Genomic DNA, 15,000 nt, shown 5'->3' on the forward strand with positions numbered 1-15,000 from the left:
ACACACACAGCAACACACACACACAGAGACACACACACACACAGCCACACACACAGGTTTGTTTCACTATCTTTGTGGGGACCCGTCATTGACATAATGCATTCCCTAGCCCCTTACCCTAACCTTAACCATCACCACTAAATGCCTAACCTTAACCCTTACCCTCACCCTAACCATAACCTAATTCTAACCCTAATCCTCAAACCAAGTCTTAACCCTCAAACAGACCTTTAACCTTGTGGGGTCCAGCATTTTGGCCCCACAAAGCTGTCGGGACCCCACAAGTATACTGTACTCCCTGGTTTTGGACCCCACGTTTATAGTTAAACAAGAACAGACCGATACACTGCAGAGGAGGTATGATGAAAGAAAGTTACCCGTATTTTGTCACAAGGCGAAGCGTCTTAGTCATGAGAACAGATTCCTGTGTGTTGCAGTGATCTCGTGACTCTGGTTTCTCTCAGTCCTCTTCCTCTTCCTCAGCTCTCTGCAGCGACACAACCAGCTTTTCTGCTTTAATGTCATCTGAGTTTGTTTTGTCCCAAATGATGCAGTTTAACTCAGCAGCACGGTGGCTCAGTGGTTAGTTAGCACTTCTGTCTCACAGCAAGTAGGGACTGCAGAGTTCGATCCCCCGGCCCGGGCCTTTCTGTGTGGAGTTGGCATGTTCTCCCTGTGTTTGCGTGTTCTCCCTGTGTTTGCGTGTTCTCCCTGTGTTTGCGTGTTCTCCCTGTGTTTGCGTGTTCTCCCTGTGTTTGCGTGTTCTCTCTGTGTTTGCGTGTTCTCCCTGTGTTTGCGTGTTCTCCCTGTGTTTGCGTGTTCTCCCTGTGTTTGCGTGTTCTCTCTGTGTTTGCGTGTTCTCTCTGTGTTTGCGTGTTCTCTCTGTGTTTGCGTGTTCTCCCTGTGTTTGCGTGTTCTCTCTGTGTTTGCGTGTTCTCCCTGTGTTTGCGTGTTCTCCCTGTGTTTGCGTGTTCTCTCTGTGTTTGCGTGTTCTCTCTGTGTTTGCGTGTTCTCCCTGTGTTTGGGTGTTCTCCCTGTGTTTGCGTGTTCTCTCTGTGTTTGCGTGTTCTCTCTGTGTTTGCGTGTTCTCTCTGTGTTTGCGTGTTCTCCCTGTGTTTGCGTGTTCTCCCTGTGTTTGCGTGGGTTTCCTCCCAAATTAGCTGTCTGGCTAAAACTGGCACATTGTGAATACTTTTTATAAGCACAGTTTTCAGATCATCTTTTCATTTTCACGTGAGTGTTCGGTGCCACCAAACCTCACCTTCCACCTGATCAGATAACAAACAGTGAAGCTGCCACGCTCTGTTTAGGCTCCTACTTCAGGGCAGCGCTGGAACAAGTATTCAGGTCCTCTACTGCAGTTAAAGTACTAATACCACACTGTAGAAATACTCTGTTACAGTAACAGTCCTGCAGAGAAAATGTTGCTTCAGTTAAAGTGTGTCAGTATCTTCAGGAAAATGTAGTTAAAGTATTAAAAGTAAAGAAACATCCTCACAGTTTAGTAGTGGAAATGATCCAAACAGTTCATCTACTTTCTTTATTCCTTTCTCTCTTTTCTGTCTCCTTCCCTTTCTCTCTCTCTCTTCCCTTTCTCTCTCGCTCTCTTCCCTTTCTGTCTCTCTCTTCCCTTTCTGTCTCTCTCTTCCCTTTCTGTCTCTCTCTTCCCTTTCTGTCTCTCTCTTCCCTTTCTGTCTCTCTCTTCCCTTTCTGTCTCTCTCTTCCTCTCCAACCAGTTGTGTGTGTAATGGTCTGATCATCTCAGCGTGACTTGTTGTCTCAATGTCTTGTTTTGTCCAAAACTCAAAGATCTTCAGTTTCCTGTCCCAGAGGAGAGAAGAAACTAGAAGATCTTCACATTTAACAAGCTGGAATCAGAGAAATCGGATTTATTTTAATAAAAAAATGACTCAATCGATTATCAAAATAGTTGGCGATTAATTTAATAGTTGACAACTAATCGATTCATCGATTCATCGTTGCACCTCTAGAAAGAATAAAAAAAAGTGTACAGTATAACAATAGAATAGAATTTACAATTTTACAAAAAGAGAGGGAAGGAATACTGCAAACTACTGAGTTAAGTTGATAAGATGGAGGTCTGGGTTCAAATCAGACGTGACCCAGAATGTGACGTAGCTCCGTTTGTTCCCTAAAGTTATCAATATACCCATTTCATAAGTGTTTTCATTGGTCCCCTCCTCAGCGGCGGCCATGTCCCAGGGCGAGCAGACGTCGGAGACGGCACCGTTCTTCTCCGATGACAGCGAGGCGGAGGAGCAGGGCGGCTCGGCGGCTCAGCGGCCTCCGCCGGAGGAGGAGTCACCCAGCGGGGTGTCCAAGGTGCGAGCGCTGCTCACCGTCTTCATCCTCTGCTACATCAACCTGCTCAACTACATGGACCGCTTCACCGTGGCAGGTAACCAAGCAACTCACCCCCGCTCTCTCGCTTGCTCTCTTACTCCTCATTTCCACCGGTTGCGTGTTGGCTCCGTGCTCCGCCGTCCGTCAATACCCACCAGGTCTGGATTTGTTGCGGCACGGCTGCGGCCACGACTGACAGCTGTAGTCACGAGGACCCACGAGATCTCACGAATTCACGTAGAACAGAACCACAAAACCAGCACCAGTTAGTTTCAAAACGCGTGCATGCTAGAAATAGGACTGACGCCTATTTTTTAAGAGAGAGTTAAGATGGCGCCGCATACAGCGACTCGGTGTGTCTGTGCATGTTGCTTTAATGTGACATCCACCTACAGCACCAGAACAAATTCCTTGTGTGTGTAAACGTACTTGGCAATAAAGCTTTTCTGATTCTGATTTTCACGCGACACGCCAGCGTGTTGGAAGCATTTCCAGACAACATAGAATAGGAAAAGATGTTTATATGTCATTTAGACACAAATACATTTAATAAATGACATGTTGATGTTTGAAAGTCTCGAGGTTTTGACATAAATGTCATTTAAATACCGCACCTGTCAATCCAGAAGGAAATATTCTGGAGCCTATTTAGCCGTCAATACTGCCGACGTTGTCGTTGCTGTAATCAGATCAGAATATATTTATGTTTATGTTTATGAGAAACATCCATGTGTCCAGACAAGACTAGCAGCAGCAGCACCGCGTCAGACACCTTTCTGGTGAAAGACATAGAAAACGCCACACAGCTGACACGCCACGCAGCTGACACGCCACGCTCACGCCACGCAGCTGACACGCCACGCTCACGCCACGCAGCTGACACGCCACGCTCACGCCACGCAGCTGACACGCCACGCTCACGCCACGCAGCCAGTGTGCAGGAGGCCTTAGGCTCCGATCGGGGGAGCCGTGAGGAGTAGTTGTATCAGATTTGAAGTACTTGTACCAGTCTTTCTTCAGTATGTTTTCATAGATGTTTATCAAAATAAATGTCATTTTCTTGCTGCAAAACAAATCTACCTACAGGTACAAATAAAGTAATCTGCACCTGCACCATCACGGCCAATCAGAGGCTTAGTTTCCTGCAGGATTATTAAATATTTAATATGTTTATTTCAGATGGGCAACATCAGGGAATTCTACTTAATAAGATCTTTGGACAGACGGGGAATATAAGGAGATTAAAGAAGTTATAAAGGGTTTATTTTGCAAACTAATAATCAGAATAAACACATACAGTAAAGTAGCTAGCTATGGTTAGCTGCTCCTCAGATCTCTGCAGGGTAAATCCAGACAGCTAGCTAGACTGTCTGTCCCTCTGACTAAAACTACTTTTGAACATGTTCCACCAAAACAAGTTCCTTCCTGAGACTATTTAGCAGAGGCACCGTGGCTCCGTCCGGAGCTTAGCCCCGCCCACGATGATTGTGATTGGTTTAAAGAAATCAGTCCCTCCAGAAAAACGTGATTATGCCATCCCGTAACTCAATGCATAATCAGCCAAAGTCTGCATATTTATGCGGGGGCCGCATTTTTTCAAATACGCCGCACTTTCGCCGCATAAATTGCCGATTTCCGTGCAAAATATGCAGAGCTTGCATGATTCATAATCAATCCCGCATTTTCGTTGCAAAAAAGTCCCATATATCTTAGCAGAAAGTTGAAAAATGTTGCGTTTACTTCACACAACAGCCAGACCCTCCTCTGCAGCTCTGTGGAGGAGGGTCTGGCAAAGCGAGACTAGTGTGCAACTAATGATTGTTTTTGTGTCCGTGATTAATCACAGAGACGTCTTCAGACGTCTTCTTCTGTCTGACTGAAAACAGAGAATCATCACAGCGGAGAAACTGGAAACAGAACAGTCGTTTTTACCTAAAATATGTATTTACCGCGATATCAACCGGCGCAATAAACCCATGGCTAAAGACACTCAGAGATTTGTTGTTTTAGTTGAAAGAAAATATCAGAAAACTGCACTTTAAAATGTATTAATGCTGCCTTTTATATTCAGTTCAATTTGTTCAGTAAAAGAAAGTTGGGAATGATTTCCTTTCATTAGTTTTGAACAGGGCTGTAGTCAAGACCACATTTGTCGAGTCCAAGACAAGTCCAAGACCAGGACTAGTCGAGACCGAGTCAAGACCAGGACTAGTCAAGACCGAGTCAAGACCAGGACTAGTCAAGACCGAATCAAGACCAGGACTAGTCAAGACCGAGTCGAGACCGAGTCCAAAGAGGTTTGAGTCCAAGAAATACCAGCGAGTCCGAGACCATAGAGTCCGGTCTCGAGTCCAAGACAGGACTTGAGTACTACAGCCCTGGTTTTGAATGCAACAAGCAGTTGTATTTTAGCCGAATACTGAAAGCAGCAGAACTGAGAACTCTTTAATATCGTTGACTTATCGCAAAGTAATATTGTATTATTCAGCAGCGTTATCTCATGTTTTCGTCACATCGTGAGGCCTTCAAATAGTAGTTGACTAATGGTTTCAGCTCTGAGATTCATGTGAAATGTCTGTGTTTGTGTGACTGTTTCCTGAGAAGTAACTCTGATCCCCTCCGACAGGTGTTCTCCCCGACATCGAGCAGTATTTCGGGATTGATGACGGGAAGTCCGGCCTACTCCAGACAGGTTAGAGGAACTCACGAATCAAATAACCCCTGAACCCATACGTTTAAAAATAACAGCATCAGTTCATTCTGTCAGGTTAACAAGGTTAGATTACTTTTTAGAGAAATTGTTGTTAAAGGTGCCATGGCATGAACATTTTATGAACTTTATGAGGTTTTTTAACATTAATATGAGTTCCCCCAGCCTGCCTATGGTCCCCCAGTGGCTAGAAATGGTGATAGGTGTAAACCGAGCCCTGGGTATCCTGCTCTGCTTTTGAGAAAATGAAAGCTCAGATGGACCAATCAGGAATCTTCCCTTTATGATGTCATAAGGGGAAAGGTTACCTCCCCTTTCTCTGCTTTGACCACCCAGAGAATTTGGTCCCCCATGAGAGAGAGAGAGAGACATCATGGCTTTCAAACAAGCACAGTGGCAGTTGGTCAAGACCACCAGAGACTTCAGATACAGTATTAGGGGACCACTAAGGTCTATATAAAGAGACTTCAGATACAGTATTAGGGGACCACTAAGGTCTATATAAAGAGACTTCAGATACAGTATTAGGGGACCACTAAGGTCTATATAAAGAGACTTCAGATACAGTATTAGGGGACCACTAAGGTCTATATAAAGAGACTTCAGATACAGTATTAGGGGACCACTAAGGTCTATATAAAGAGACTTCAGATACAGTATTAGGGGACCACTAAGGTCTATATAAAGAGACTTCAGATACAGTATTAGGGGACCACTAAGGCCTATATAAAAGAGACTTCAGATACAGTATTAGGGGACCACTAAGGTCTATATAAAAGAGACTTCAGATACAGTATTAGGGGACCACTAAGGTCTATATAAAGAGACTTCAGATACAGTATTAGGGGACCACTAAGGTCTATATAAAAGAGACTTCAGATACAGTATTAGGGGACCACTAAGGCTCATATAAAAGCATCCAGAAAGCAGCATGTCATAGGACCTTTTAAAACAAATAATGTCCGTGGAATAGTACCAGAAAACTAGAATAATGTGAATGTGCCATTCTTTATTTAAAGTTGATTTATTGAAAGACGTCCCAGTTTTCTGGGGAAAAAGACAGATTAGATTCCAGGGAAGTATTGATTTTAAAAACATGTTAAAACCTTCAGATTGTTTTGTGTAGCGCTGTAATGATGATGTCTCTGTGGCTGAATGTAAATACCCACCGGGGGTCAGGGGTCCCGACGTTCACATGGACACGTTTAATGACCACTAACGTACACAAAACGACTACATAGAGACACTGAGACTGATTACACACAAATCCACCAAAAACACACACATTACAACTACAAACACACAGAATTACTACACAGGGACCCAAAGAAACAGACAGACGGAGACACAAAGAGACACAGAACTAGAGCTGCAACGATTAATCGATTAGTTGTCAACTTTTAAATTAATCGCCAACTATTTTGATAATCAATTAGTCGGTTTGAGTCATTTTTTTAAAAATTCTTTGATTCCAGCTTCTTAAATGTGAAGATCTTCTAGTTTCTTCTCTCCTCTGGGACAGTAAACTGAATATCTTTGAGTTGTGGACAAAACAAGACATTTGAGGACGTCCTCTTAGGCGTTTGGGAAACACTGATCCACATTTTTCACCATTTTCTGACATTTTAGAGACCAAACAACTAATCGATGAATCGAGAAAATAATCAACAGATTAATCGACTATGAAAATAATCGTTTGTTGCAGCCCTACACAGAACAACTACATAGAAACGTAAAACTACGGTAAATTGGGTGCAAACCAATCAAAGAGACACAACACATTGAAAAATGGATACAGAACAATCAAATCGTAAAATGACTAAAAGTAGAGTCTTTGAGTTTGGGTGTCTTGTCCTGTAACTTGTATTAATGTTGTAATAATGTCACAGACTGGCGGTTTTGAGTTTGATCTGTTCTGAGTGTTCGTCTGTTGTCTTCCAGTTTTTATCTGCAGTTACATGTTCTTGGCGCCGGTCTTCGGTTACCTGGGCGACCGGTACAACAGGAAGTTGATCATGAGTGTTGGCATCTCATTCTGGGCTTTGGTGACTCTGGCCAGCTCCTACACCCCCAAAGAGGTGTGTTTCGTACTGAACCACAGGAACATCCTCTGGAAACAGCTGTTACTTTGGTCTGATTCTTGAATGAAACGTAATGCTGCTGTGCAGATTGATGTAGAAATTTCAGGCACAACAGAAGCTATGTTTCCATCCACACGTTTTTATCCGAATTAAGTGATATTGAATGAAAAATGCCTTATGGAAACAGTAAAATTAGATTTAATTTCATGAATATCGACTCAAAGGAAATACATTCGGTCTCATCAGATTTTATCTTGATCGATATACTATCTACTAATTCCTCTACTGTGAGACAGTAAGTCTCGTGGTTATGACCCAATCGTTAGCCTATTTTTATAAAAACGTCTGCTACGGAGCCATAACGTGAGCTACAAGGTAATGGAGCCTTTTATACATTGTCGTGTTTCTTTAGAAATAAACAATGGACAAATAGAGTCTTTAAACTCTTCAGATGTAAAGTTATTCTCTGTCAAAGTGACGTCAAAATGAATGGCAGTCAATGGGATGCTAACGGGAGGTGATGGCTTGGTAGCATCAACATGGCGCCATAGGAGCTACGCATTGTGGCTTACCCCCTTGGTTTCCCCCTGCTGGAATTAAGAGAGAATGCAGGTTTAAGGCACTTCCGCATTTGCAGCACTTCGCCGAACCGGATGCTCTGTCCATTAATATTAAAAGTCTATGAGCACAAACTAGCGTGTTTTAGTTTGAGTATTCGTCTGTTTGTGTAATTTCCTCCTGCACGAAGACAGACATGACAATACTTTGATGTGGTTGTTGTAAACCTTCCTGTCCTTCTGATGGCCCTGCAGCATTTCTGGGTGCTGCTGCTGACGCGCGGCCTGGTCGGCGTCGGAGAGGCCAGTTACTCCACCATCGCTCCCACCATCATCGCCGACCTCTACGTCAAGGAAAAGAGGACTTACATGCTCTCCATTTTCTATTTTGCCATCCCTGTCGGCAGGTGAGTGTAATGAGGGTTACCTTTGAAACATTTAGCCTCCTTTTTCTTATGCTAAACAGCTATGTTTGTATATTTCTGTTTCTGTATTTATTGTTTATTTCATATTAATGTTTAATATGTTTGTTTGTTCATGTATGCACCGATCACCAAGGCAAATTCCTCTTACGTGTAACTGGGGCTATATACCCTTTTCTGATTCTGATTTATAAAGAACAGAAGAGCAAAAGTGTATGAAATGGATTCAAAGTGTTTATCTGCTACACTTGTTATTAGTTCCAGCTGACGAGCTTGTTACCAAAAAATGGCCCGTTTAGGACTAACACATCCACTTTGAAAATATGAACAAGTAAGCTAAGCAGCCAAACAGGGTTATGTGAGAATGAAAAAGTCATTTTTCCTTCTTATACTTTTAATAAGCTATATAATAGCACTACACTGCAACGCAAGAGCAATGGTTTCTTTATTTAAACGGCATATGCAGCTTTAACCTCTTTCAGCACAATGTCAAATATGTAACCGTCAAGTGCATATTGTAACAGAGTTCTGACGGTCACCAGCTAGAGAGGAGAGCCTGCTGTCCTCTGGTTCTTATGAAATTAAAGTCTCATTACTTCAAACATTACTGAGATGTCAGTGGTAAATGTTTATTAAAAATGAATCCACATTTTTCTGTAAATGTGCCAGCTGGCTTATTTTCAACTGTAGTCCTTTGGTCAGAAGTTTTAAAGTGCTCATATTATTCTTTTTGGCTTTTCCCCTTTCCTTTATAGTGTTATATTTCTTTCTGTGCATGTTATAGGTTTACAAAGTGAAAAAGCCCAAAGTCCACCCCAAAGGCTACGTCCCCCCCCCTCATTCCCCCTGCTCTGGCCAAGGGGGTACGCTTCGCTTCAGAGCTCGAATCTCCTATGGCGCCATTTTGATGCTACCAAGCCATCACCCCCCGTTAGCATCCCATTGACTGCCATTCATTCTGACGTCACTTTGACAGAGAATAACTTTACATCTGAAGAGTTTAAAGACTCTATTTGTCCGTTGTTTATTTCTAAAGAAACACGACAATGTATAAAAGGCTCCATTACCTTGTAGCTCACGTTATGGCTCCGTAGCAGACGTTTTTATAAAAATAGGCTAACGATTGGGTCATAACCACGAGACTTACTGTCTCATAGTAGAGGAATTACCGTATAGTACAGGAGAAGCTCTCAGGCAGTTTGGACTTCCATTAGCTGTTTAAGTTTAATTACTAATGTTAACTATCATTTTAGTGATCAATAATTAGCCTGTGTCTATGTTATCTCCTTACATATACCTACGCTCTCCGTCTCTGCTAGATTGGGAATGATTGAGATTTCTCTTGGCACAGCTACCAGAAGACTTCCAACTTTCAGACAGGTTGCTCACGTCACATCTACGTCTTCAAGCTCAGTTGGAGGCTGCTCAGTAACGCTCAGCCATCACCGGAAAAGTGCTTCTAACGGCCTTCACTGGTCTCCGTCCAGAGCAACGGGATCTGTTGGTCCATTCTTATATACAGTCTATGGCTCTGGCACACTTGTGTGCACGGAGATCGCTTTTGGCTCAAAACGTAGCGATGTAAATGTAGCTTTAATCTACAAACCGTGGATTCTGCATGCAGCTGTAATGGTTCTATATGATTCTTCTAAATTATAAATGCCAAACAGGAAGGGGTCCATCTGACCGTCTTGTCGATATCTTTCTCCCTGTCAGCGGGCTCGGATACATCGTGGGCTCACAGGTCGGTAACCTAGCGAAGGACTGGCACTGGGCTCTGAGGGTAAGTGTGCCAGTTTCTCTGATTTCCAGCCCTCAGGGTGATGTTGTACGTGTGCTGCCCTCTCACAGCGCTCCCTCTTCTCAGGTCACGCCGGGGTTGGGCCTGATCGCCGTGCTGCTGCTGCTTTTCGTCGTCAAGGAGCCTGAAAGAGGAGCGATCGAAGCCCGACCGGAGCATCACATGCACCGGACCAGCTGGCTGGAAGACCTGCACGCCCTCAGCAAGAAGTAGGTCCAACATCACTCACTGCTAGAGATGGGCCGCATCAGTGACCTTACCACTCGATTTGATTCTGATTCACAAAGTCCCGAATCAAATTTAATCCTGATTAAATATTAAATAGGTTAGGAACATTTCAGTTACAATACCAATTTAGCTTGGATATGAAAGAGATTCTACAGATGTATGTCTGTATCCACAATGTTCCACTTCTGGGATTGCTCCGTTGCCGCCAGAAATCCTACCAGCTACAAGTCCAGCTGACATGATTAGACCATTACACACAACTGTGTGTGTGTGTGTGTGTGTGTGTGTGTGCGCGTGTGTGTGTCTCTGTCTGTGTCTGTGTGTGTGTGTGTGTGTGTGTGTGTGTGTCTCTGTCTGTCTCTGTGTGTGTGTGTGTGTGTGTGTGTGTCTCTGTCTCTGTGTGTGTGTGTGTGTGTGTGTGTGTGTGTGTGTCTGTGTGTCTGTGTGTCTGTGTGTCTCTGTGTGTCTGTGTGTCTCTGTGTGTTTTAATACTTTAACTACATTTTCCTGATGATACTTACACACTTTTACTGTAGGAACATTTTCTCTGCAGGACTGTAACTTGTAACAGTATGTTGACAGTGTGGTATTAGTACTTTAACTGAAGTAAAGGGCCTGAATACTTCTTCCACCACTGCCATCGTTTGCGATCTGCAGCGCTTTGCAAATGTCTCCAGTGACCAGGTTTTACTGGAAAGCAGCGGCTCTTTCTGTACCCATCCTGTCACGGCTGAGTCATCGTGGAACATTAGCATAACGGAAACCTGCGTCTGAATGACAGAAAGTCATTTAACAGAATAACAGCAACGGGACGTATCCCACGCCTGAAAAGAGCTTCAGATGATTGAACTAACTCTGTAAAATATTGTGAAACTCCCGTTAGAAACTATCAGATCTCCTTGTTGAGTTTCTTTCTGTTTTCATGCAGCACTAAAATGTCAAATATATAAACTGTAATGGCGTTTTTCCACTACATGGTACCTGCTCGGCGAAAACCAAAAAAGCCGAGTCGAGTCGAGCTGGGACCATGTAGTGGAAAAACGCCATACAATCAGGGTTCAAAATTAACTTTTTCGTCCACCAGCCAAATGGCTAGTGAATGTTCAAATTTAACCAGCCACTCAAAAGATTACCATTGTTTTCTGGCTGGTGAGTGAAGCAAATCTACCAGCCAATTGCATATTTTACCAGCATTTGGCTGGTAAATGGTGCTAATTTTGAACCCTGCATACAATGTGTATTCTTTTGTGTTTGCTGTCAATGGAGTGTAATTATTATAATCAACAACTTGTCTCCCAGTTTGAGTTGTTTTCCTGCTGCTGATCTGCGTCTGTCTCGTCTGCAGCTACAGCTTTGTGTTGTCGACCTTCGGCTTCACGGCGGTGGCGTTTGTCACCGGCTCGCTGGCTCTTTGGGCTCCAACGTTCCTCTTCAGAGCCGCCGTCTTCAACGGGGAGAGAGCTCCCTGTGTGGAGGGAAACTGTGCTGCCTCAGACAGGTAACCAGCACGGGGACAGAGAGGAGAAGGTCCGATGGACCACCATGGGACTTTATTTAGTAAAAACTATGTACAGGGCGCCCGGATAGCACAGTTGGTAGACTCGGTAGACGGGCTAGGGTTGGGTAATACAGTAATACGGTATACCGCGGGGTCTTAAAAATAGCAACGGTATCAGTTTCAATACCGTCATTAGAACAAATGCAATGCACTTATATAGGAGACAAGGATTAAATATTAAATATAACGTATGTAATTATATGTGGTTGTCATCAGGTGACAGTGTGGAGGAGAAAGTAGTTTTTTGTAAGTTGTCATGTTGTTATAGTTTCAGTATTAGTGTTTGGTATTCAGTTTCTGAACGGTGAAGCCAACAGTTTGGTGACGCCGTCTCAGCCTTACGTCATCATTTTTAATTAGTCGCTGTAATACCATATACCACGGGAACATAGGGAGGAGGTTTGACACTATCAACATTTGGATACCGCCCAACCCTACCGGGTGCACATATGTAGAGGTTTACTCCTCGACGCAGCGGGCCAGGGTTCGACTCCAACCTGCGGCCCTTTGCTGCATGTCATCCCCCCCCCCTCTCTCCCCTTTCATTTCTTCAGTTGTCCTGTCAATAAAGGCCTAAAAATGCCCAAATAAAAACTATGTACGGTTGTCAACGGGGAGAGAAATAATGTTTTGATCCCGTTTGTCAGTTCAAAAGATAATTTATCAAGTGAAGAAAGTCTCAGTTTGTTATAAAACTGTTGAAGCATTAGACTGTGAAACCTCCATGTCATTAGAAAGAGAAGTCTCTCTGAAGCTACGATGGGTCTGTGTGTTCGGTACCAGGATGTAGCGTCACTAACACCAGCAGCTGACGTCTCACTCCTCTTTCTTTTCCTGTGACGTATACCGAGCCATTTCACACAAAACTAACAAAGCAGGGGGTCTGGGGGTCCTACGGCAAAACGTTTGTTTTGAATCCATTTCCTGAATATCTACATATATTAAGGGGCGATGGTGATGCAATATCCAGGAAATAATTAAGCTCATTGTAATGATAAATTCACACACACACACACACACACACAGACACACACACACACTTTGGGGTGGCAGCCACGTGATGGGGATGTGACGGGAGTATTTTCGTGGGCTCGGGACGGGATGGGAGCGACCGTTGATTCCCGTGTCACCCTCTAGTCCCCAGTAGAAATGGCGCCCTAGGCTGCACAGGAGGTGTAAAACGTTGACCTAGTCATACCGCCCATTAGAGTCAGATTGTGATGGTTATTTGACAGAAAGAGCAGCACACTGACGCTGTGTTTCTCCTCTGACAGTTTGATTTTCGGGGCCATCACCGTGGTTACGGGTCTGCTGGGCGTGACCAGCGGCGTGCTGATCAGTCGGCAGCTGAGGACGAGGACGCCCCGAGCCGACCCACTGGTCTGTGCCACCGGTCTGCTCCTCTCCGCACCTTTCCTCTACCTCGCCATCGTCTGCGCTCAGGCCAGCACCAACGCCACATACGTAAGACTCAACGCACGGATGCTGACAAAGTCGTCTGTTGGACTTCGTAGATTTGACTTTTCTTTGATCCAGAGTAGAGGAACACCTGTTCTTACACCAGTATTATTTCGTGTCTGTGTGTCTCCTGTGTGTGTGTGTGTGTGTGTGTGTGTGTGTGTGTGTGTGTGTGTGTGTGTGTGTGTGTGTGTGTGTGTGTGTGTGTGTGTGTGTGTGTGTGGCTGGTTAGCTCAGTGGGTAGAGCAGGCGCACATGTACAGAGGCTTGTTCCTCGACGCAGAAGTCCAGGGTTGGAGTCCGACCTGTGACAGTTTTCCTGCATGTCCCCCCCCCCCCACATCTCAGCTTTCCTGTCCAGTAAAGGCAGAAATGCCCAAAAATAAAAATCAGAGAAACAAGCCAAATGTAAAGATCAGACAGGCTCAGCTGTGTGTGTGTGTGTGTGTGTGTGTGTGTGTGTGTGTGTGTTCACCCCCCCCCCCCTGCATATTAAATAAATATGATATATTTAACATAAATATTAAGCGGTGTGTCCTGTCTGTCCCCTCAGGCCTTCATCTTCCTCGGAGAAACCTTCCTGTCCATGAACTGGGCCATCGTGGCTGACATGCTGCTGGTGAGCAGAACTTATACATTTATGCATTAAGTAGATATTTTAGGGATAATTTGATGTTATTAATATTCATTCATTTTCCATGTTTACACCAATGTGTCATCTGCATAGAATCGACTCTCTGTACTTCTGTTCTAACTAGGGATGCACCAAACCCAGGGTTCGGTGCCGGGTACTGTCCAACTTTAGAATTTTTTTCCACCGAACCGAACGCTACCAGAGAAGTAACAAGAGGGGAAACTCAATGACTGCAGCTCCACCATCTTGGACTGAACACTCTTGTTACTTCTATACTCTTTGTAGACTTATGCTTGCACTCGGTGCGCTACGCTGGTCGCCGTAATGACGGCGCCGTTGATTACGGGAAGGTGTTTACGTAGGTGGAGCGTTCAATGCAGTAGACTGTGAGAAAGTGGAAATGGAACTGGTGAGCAGAAAAAGTGTAGTTTGGCAGAACTTTCAGTCAAAAGAAGACCATTCATAGATAGATAGATAGATAGATAGATAGATACAGTAGATAGATAGATTTTTATTGATCCCAAAAAATGGGAAATAACGGTGTTGCAGCAGCAAAATATCAGACACACATCACACATACATTACATTAAATAATAGGAAAAAATATACATGAAATAATAATAGAATAATACATGAGCAATATTTAAAATATATACAATTTGGAAATAATATGTACAACTGTTTCAATAGATATAGATAAACTTAATATAGATAAGCTACATGTTCAATCTGTAATGCTGATTAGTCTGGTGGTGGCGAGGACCCTAAACTATACACAACATCACCGCTGTTACAACATCTGGTATCAAACATCTGGAAGAATACGAGTTGTGATGAAGGAATCTACAGACAGCAGCCAGAATGCAGCAACTTCAGGTACGGTAAGAAAGGACGGTCCCAGCTAATAACTGGTGTTAACCAGACAGTCTCTCCCAGGCTGTCAGCTGTTCTCTCACAGTCTCTCTACAGCGGGAGTGGAGCGACCAAACGGCCGGCTGCTGCTCGTTAGCTAACGTTAGCTTTCTAATTTCATTGACGTTAACCCTGTTCTCCGTGTGTTCGTCAGTACGTGGTCGTTCCAACGCGGCGCTCCACAGCTGAAGCTCTGCAGATCGTCATCAGTCATCTCCTGGGAGACGCAGGGAGTCCATACATGATAGGAGTGGTATGTTACACACACACACACA

At 44.0% G+C, this 15,000-nt stretch overlaps 1 protein-coding gene across 1 annotated transcript in view; it reads left to right on the top strand.

Moving 5' to 3' along the window:
* The window catches only part of spns1 (spinster homolog 1 (Drosophila)), a 21,038-nt gene that overhangs the window by 4,379 nt on the left and 1,659 nt on the right, over positions 1 to 15,000 (top strand). Inside the window, exons 2-11 of the mRNA XM_031314624.2 lie at positions 2,207 to 2,419; positions 4,991 to 5,056; positions 7,016 to 7,152; positions 7,968 to 8,119; positions 9,851 to 9,917; positions 10,002 to 10,144; positions 11,509 to 11,661; positions 12,996 to 13,185; positions 13,733 to 13,798; positions 14,880 to 14,978. Coding sequence (XP_031170484.1) covers positions 2,215 to 2,419; positions 4,991 to 5,056; positions 7,016 to 7,152; positions 7,968 to 8,119; positions 9,851 to 9,917; positions 10,002 to 10,144; positions 11,509 to 11,661; positions 12,996 to 13,185; positions 13,733 to 13,798; positions 14,880 to 14,978 — 1,278 coding nt within the window. The 5' untranslated portion in view covers positions 2,207 to 2,214. The remainder of the gene's footprint in view (positions 1 to 2,206; positions 2,420 to 4,990; positions 5,057 to 7,015; positions 7,153 to 7,967; positions 8,120 to 9,850; positions 9,918 to 10,001; positions 10,145 to 11,508; positions 11,662 to 12,995; positions 13,186 to 13,732; positions 13,799 to 14,879; positions 14,979 to 15,000) is intronic.

The sequence above is a fragment of the Sander lucioperca genome, chromosome 21, assembly GCF_008315115.2.
Source record: "Sander lucioperca isolate FBNREF2018 chromosome 21, SLUC_FBN_1.2, whole genome shotgun sequence".
NCBI lineage: Eukaryota > Metazoa > Chordata > Actinopteri > Perciformes > Percidae > Sander > Sander lucioperca.